Below are 6,419 nucleotides of genomic sequence, written 5' to 3' on the forward strand. Positions count from 1 at the left end.
TCCAAATATGAATTCACAGTCTCATAAACACTTTTAATCAGCACGAGGAGTCGTGAATCCTCCTGCTCTATTTGTCCAGTTTGCGGGTATCAGTTTTCAGCCTTTGATATGAACTAAATGCGGACGTGTTTGCACTTTTTACAGGCATAGTTTGGCGCAGGAGACAAGCAGAGACAAATTACGCGCACGAATCCATAGTTACCAGTGATTAATTTAAGAATATAAGATCTACTGGACACTAGATCAGGATTAAAAGAATTTATTAAGTGTTGCACTATACTTTGATTACTGGTTTACAGGCGATATAAACAATATGAACAGCATAATAGTGTGTTTTCGGCAATAGGCTATGGGCACGGACAACACTGAGAAACAGTAAAACACAGACAGGAGACAGACAGTTACATCAAAGCAGGCAGGAAGGTGCTGTATGTACAGAGTGCCTCTGCGGGGAGGGCTTTGGTTCTTTTCTCTCAACTTATTTTGTCTTTTTTGTCCTTTTTTATTCGTCTCTTTCTTCCGTTACGCACACGGCTACGCACAGTCCGTCTGGAGTACCACGACGAGTTTCTTTATTTCCCCCATTTTTTGTGATTTCTCTCAGTTCATTCTTGATCTATAACACGCAAATACACCAAAGTTCCTTCACTTAGAGCGTCCGCATGCTACGGCGCGCTGCTCTTCACTTTGGCCACAAACTTCTTCTCCTTCACCCTCCTGTTCTGGAACCAGATGGTGATCTGCCGTTCCGACAGGTTGGTGGCGGCGGAAATCTTCCTCCTCTTGTCCTTGGTGATGAATTTGTTGGCCGCGTACTCTTTCTCCAGCTCTTTCAGTTGGACCTTGGTGTACGGTATCCGCTTCTTCCTGCCACGGCGGAACGGCGAGCCGTCGTGCTGGTGTGCCACCACATCTGTTAGAAAGCGGACAAAGATCAGACAGACAGGTGAATTGAGGGACGCACTTCTAGGTTTCAAACAAAGTGTAAAGCATACACAAGTGAGCTGTGATGCATTCAATACATCTGCAGTTTAAACGGTGATGACAGCAACCTTATGCTTGGAGCTGATTGGACATCCATCCTGCGACAGAGACAGACAACATGGTGGATGTCTGCTGTCTGCAAGCAGCACGAGCATGCAGCTGACCTGACCTCAGATATACCCTTCATATGAGTGTATGCACACGGAAATGAACTGAAACCTCTTTTGATTGTGTAGCTTTAAAGTTCCATTTAACTGGACAATTAAGTTTCTCACTGTGTGATTAAAAAAAAAAAAAAAAAGATCGGCCTTCATTTCAAATCACAAATGAAAACCCAGTTCGCTGTGCTGATGGTTATAACTCATTATAATTCTGTTAAGTGTTACATGTTGACAATACACGAGCATCAGTCACCAGATAAATAGCCAATTATCAGGTTAAGAGATGCGTCTCTCAGTACGAGGTAAAATGTGACCTTCTAATTAATAACTGGCCTATCATTAACGAGCTCAATGAGGCAGAAACATCAAAACATTAATGTTGTCCTCTACAGTGGTAGATAAGAATGCACAGTTCATCTCTAACTTATAATATATCGACACTGTAACAAACTGATGGTCAGCTCAAAATGAGTTTCAAAATCAATTTGTTACCAGTTGCATAAAACGCTCTCATACCTGAACTGTGATTCACATCATCTACAATTCTGTGTAATGTAGAATGATTATTAATCATATTAAGGGTATGCTGTGCAGAATTATCCTTAAATAGCAAAGTACAGCTATATGAGACAGATTAAAATAATTCCTCTCAACCATCATTTATGAAACAATAGAAGTGTGTGGTGGTGTCTGTCTATATGTGTAGAAATTCTGTCCTCTGTCTGTAGTTCCTTATTTTCTCATTACTTTGCTGCTCTGGAATTTTTACGGACCCAAAACTTATGGCGCGTTTCTAAGCGGTAACTGACAAATCCATATTCTACAATTATTCCAAACTATGTACAAACTGTTTATAATTATCAGGGATTATTGCTAATATTATGACATTAGTTCCTATACAAGAAGCGTCTTTAATTTCTTCCTAATAACGTGTCAAACGTTACTAAACGTTGTAGGCCTACACATCTTCCACACACAGTTCCTTTAAACTGATCACAGGTGGTTTTAAAGGAGAATAAAAATGTCTTACCAGCCAGAGCGGACTTCCAGAGGTGTCCGGCCTGTCCCTGGTCCTTGGAGCAGTACATCTGTCCCCCCCAGCCATTAGTCAGAGCCCAGGGCTGGTAGCTGTCCATGGGGAGCAGGGTGTCATGGCGCGGCTCTCCAGTGCCCAGCGTTTGGACCACCGACACGTCCAGGTAGCTGGCCATGGACTGGTAAGGGCTGGGGTAGCCGTGGTAAAAGGCGAACTCTTTGGCTCGGTGGTTCGAATACTCTTCAGAGCTCACCGTCGTGTCCATGTACTGTGAGCTGAGCGCGGCTCCGGCCGCCTGGGTGCACGACTTGAGAGAACCCCGCCCCATCCTGCATGGGTAGTAGCCGTTACCAAAGTAGCTGTACGGTAACGCGGTGGCGGCTGAGGAGCTCTGGTGCGGCACGGCGGCCGCTGGACACGGTCCTGCTGCGCACTGCTTCCCCGAAGATGCGCCTGTCTCGCTAGAGCCTGAAGCGGACACGTCCACTGTGGAGTAGCCGGTGGAAGAGTGCACCAGGCCGGATGGGTGGCCGCCTAGAGCCGCGGCGGCTGCGGAGTGCGCCATAATGTTGCGGCACTGGCTAGCGGCGAAGTTGCCGCTGCCCACCAGCCCCTCCATGTTCTTGTTCAGGTCGTCCAGGTTGTTGTCATACACAAACATCACCGTGTCCGCTGGCCAGCGAGGGTTGAGCACCAGGGAGGCGGTCATAGGCGCTCCTTTTCCCGGTCTGGCCTCCGTTCGTCGCCGTTTCCTCTCAGACTCTGTCCGCTCCCGCGCGCTCTGCTGCTACATCGGCTGGATGAGGTGAACTGGTAACGCTGGCTCTCGTGCTCACACACAGCTGCTCAGGTCATTCACATGTACCGTCACGCGCACTGTCATAGCACGCGTGCGCTGCCTTGTTGCACCGTTTAGTGACGGCGCTCGCTCGGAGGCAAAGACACCCGGTAACCGTCCGGAGCCCCAGTTACATCCCAGCCGCAGCCTTGACGCAACAAGCCCCCGGGAGCAGGAGAGGCGGGAGGGCGCGTGTCCATTGGATGAGACCGGATGATCACGTGATGAGACAAGTGAAAAAAGGAGGAGAAGAAGAGACTTGTTGGGGATTGTCAGTCAAAGAAAAAATATTTTTATGAGGCTCGAGCTGTGGCACGAGAAGAGCGAGCTCCGTGAAGCGGTTCAGCCGCGTTTCCTCGTGCAGCTGCATCGTGTCAGAGTCAAGTCTCTGATCTCGTGCGACTGTCAGGAACAACAACAGTGTCAATGTGAGTTTTGAAACAAAAACTAAATCACTTGAACAGGCGTTTGTGTTGTGCGTAAAGACGCATGGGGAGCACACGCTTATGCAAATTTTATTCCCAATATCTGAACTACTTTATGTCATAAATGTTGAGTACATATTGTGTGAATACACATGCAATCAAAACAAGTGTGGAAATATGTAAGTAGATCTCTAGATTAGTATTTTTTTAAACGAGGAATTTAAGATGAAAAAGAGAATGTACGTTTTTGCTACAAATAATTTGTATATATTTTATTCTTCTAACTATGACCTGTAATTATTTAAACTGGTGTAAAATGATTAATATTACACAGAGTTATGGACACATTTAAAGACTTATAACGGGCGCTGCCAAATGCATGGGAAAAAAAGTTTATCGTTGTCATAAAAGTATGAAAAAATCATAACATACCAGGAGTATTTCCAGCTTTTCAAAAGAAACATTATATTATTAAAATAATTGTACCCGCTTGGACATTTCTCTGACTGAATTTATGCGCTTTTCTCTCACACCAGCTGACTGAAGGAAGCGTAAAGTGGGATTTATGGATGGGATTTGGACATTTTAAGATTGGAGAGATATGGCTTTGGTTCAAAGCGCTCCGGAAAGGTTTTCACGGCACTTCTGAGCCGCGTTATTTGCGTAATCATTTCACTGGCTGCTTATAGGTTTGAATTTATGTGAAAGAAAGTCTCAAAGTGCTCCTGGTGCTGTTTGGAAAGGAAGAATTTTAGGGTATTTTGGGATGAACGACTAGGTGCACTCATACTCACTCTGTCACTTTCGTTATCAAACTAACGACAAGTGTTGGATTTTATGATTGAAGCTTCCATTAGATGGTATTACTGAATATAAAACGATGGAATTATAATTCAGTGTTCAAGTAAGTAACTGAAAAAAAGTGCCCTGTATTGTCGTAGGAGTAATGAAAATCCTGATTACCGATGGTCATCAAATATCCCTTCAGTGGCCTAGTTGTACAGAAAAAAGTCGATTGAGCGTCTGCGAAACGCAGAATATGCCATCTTTTTGCACATGACTTCAAATGGAATCATGCAGACTGAGCATTATTTTACAGAGTTTTCTTTTAGTCGTTATTTCACACAGTCTTGGTGTCTGTGGAAACCATAAGATTACAGGATGCTCTCTGTGGTTGGAGCAGCTTGACCACCGCACAACAACAGGCGCTTCAGCGCTACAACTTATAGCAGGAGTGCGCAGGTAAAAGCTGAGTCATTCTAAGCCAATGGCTATAAAAAGAAAGATAACATTTTACTTAAATATATCTTCGTTAACTTAATTTGTTTTTTGCTTGGTTCATCGGAGAATCCTCATTGCTGCACCACTGCTGTGATTTTTCTCTTTTTTCTGAGGGACTATAGGGGCCGGAGTCTATGCTGCTAAATATATGTAAATTAGACTATTTTTCTAGTAGTTATGAATTTAAAAAGCAGTCACGCTTCTCTCTCAGCACTAGCCGGCAGCAGACGTAAAGAAAAGCAGGTGTGAAGCGGCTCCAGGTGATGGAGGCGGACACAGCGGGGAGCAGTGAGAAGGGGAGCGGGGCAGTAAACACACAGATGTGGCTGTTTTCTGGAGCGCGCAGTAAGAGAAAATTAATCTCCAGAAGTACTTAGTTTCAGCCTCGGAAGAGGTTGAATTCATACTACAGTTTGTTGAAATGAGACGTTTGAAGGAAAATGAACATGTAGAAATCGATTTAACAGCTTTTGAAACGTGCTGGAAATCAAAAGTTTTGAGTTTAATTGAGTTTAACGCGCTGGCGTATCCACCAATTGAATACATTTATTAAATGAATGAATTGGATTAATTAAAAAGTATTTTATTTTATTTCATCTAATGATTGGCCAATCATTGAGGAGCACCTGCCTTTTCTCTTTCTTTCTTTCTTTCTTTCTTTCTTTCTTTCTTTCTGTCTTTGTTTTTTCTTTCTTTCTTTTTTTACATTTTCACCTTTCCTTTTGACCCAGTCAAGCGCTCCTTATTTTTCATCTCGATTTTTCCTCTAATTTGTCTGATTATATTCTTGCAGGTCAAACTTTTGGCAAATAAGAATAAATTAAGTCTTTCAAAAAATAAATAAATAAATAAATAAATAATATAAAAAAAAAAAGCTCCTGTTTATGCAAACTCAATTTGTTGATGAATACCGTCAGATGTAAAAGGCCCAGAAAGAGTAAGTAGATAGTTAACATATGTTTGTTTCTTTCGTTGGTTTTTCGTTATGTTTCATTTTTTCGTTTGTTTGTTTTTTGTTTTTTTTTTGTTGTTGTTGTTGTTGTTTTTTTAAATCGGTGTTTCCAATGTCAAGAATGACGTTTCACGTTCAAGTAAAATAACATAAAATAAAATAATATAAAGGTCCACTTTTTAGAAAATAAATTTGCAGATGGATACAGTGAGAGGCATTTGAAAGCTCCAGACAGCATAAGCAGACCCTATAATTTGTTTTGTTACTTAGTTTTCGGTTGTCGGCTTCATTTTGGATTCTTTATTTATTTTGTGTTTGTTTGTTTGTTTTGATTTGGGTTTTTTGTTCTGTTTTTGTCACATCAGTGTTCCCAATGTGAAGAATAACGTTTCACGCTCAAGTAAAATAAAATACAATAAAATCAAATCAAATAAAAAACAAATTAAGCAGTAAGTGAGAGACTGTTTGAGTTTGACAAAAATGCTTTATGGATCCACGGAGTTATTGACAAGAGATAATAGAAGAGAAGGATCTGGGCGGTGTAAACAGTGTGAAGCTGTTAGAAGAGCTCCACGGAGCAGTACATGTGATTGTATCCTCTGTGTGTGTGTGGATACACTACAATATCAAGGCCAACAATGAAAGCCAACCTGACACCAACTGGCCGAAAAGATTCGCACTGAACTGTCTGTGAAGTTTTCAGGCGCTGTGAGCCTGGAGACAAACATCCGCACAAACCACC

The 6,419-nt window shown here is 42.3% G+C and overlaps 1 protein-coding gene across 1 annotated transcript; it reads right to left on the reverse strand.

The window, feature by feature from the left end:
- Positions 1-243: 243 nt before the first annotated feature.
- Positions 244-3,189, reverse strand: hoxb13a (homeobox B13a). Its single transcript, XM_084743736.1, has 2 exons — positions 2,176-3,189; positions 244-913 (listed from the first exon to the last, which is right to left on the reverse strand). Exons 1-2 carry the CDS (start codon positions 2,888-2,890, stop codon positions 666-668), a joined length of 963 nt encoding a protein of 320 aa, XP_084599862.1. The 5' UTR covers positions 2,891-3,189; the 3' UTR covers positions 244-665.
- Positions 3,190-6,419: the final 3,230 nt, after the last annotated feature.

The sequence above is a fragment of the Lutjanus erythropterus genome, chromosome 19 (genome assembly GCF_056507025.1).
Source record: "Lutjanus erythropterus isolate fLutEry1 chromosome 19, fLutEry1.hap2, whole genome shotgun sequence".
NCBI lineage: Eukaryota > Metazoa > Chordata > Actinopteri > Lutjaniformes > Lutjanidae > Lutjanus > Lutjanus erythropterus.

Bases quoted from the DNA above. Each gene is read 5' to 3' on its own strand.
- hoxb13a (XM_084743736.1), bottom strand. From the start codon at position 2,890: ATGACCGCCTCCCTGGTGCTCAACCCTCGCTGGCCAGCGGACACGGTG. The intron at 914-2,175 runs GTAAGACATTTT...GCTTTCTAACAG, and splicing joins CTGGAAGTCCGCTCTGGCTG to ATGTGGTGGCACACCAGCAC.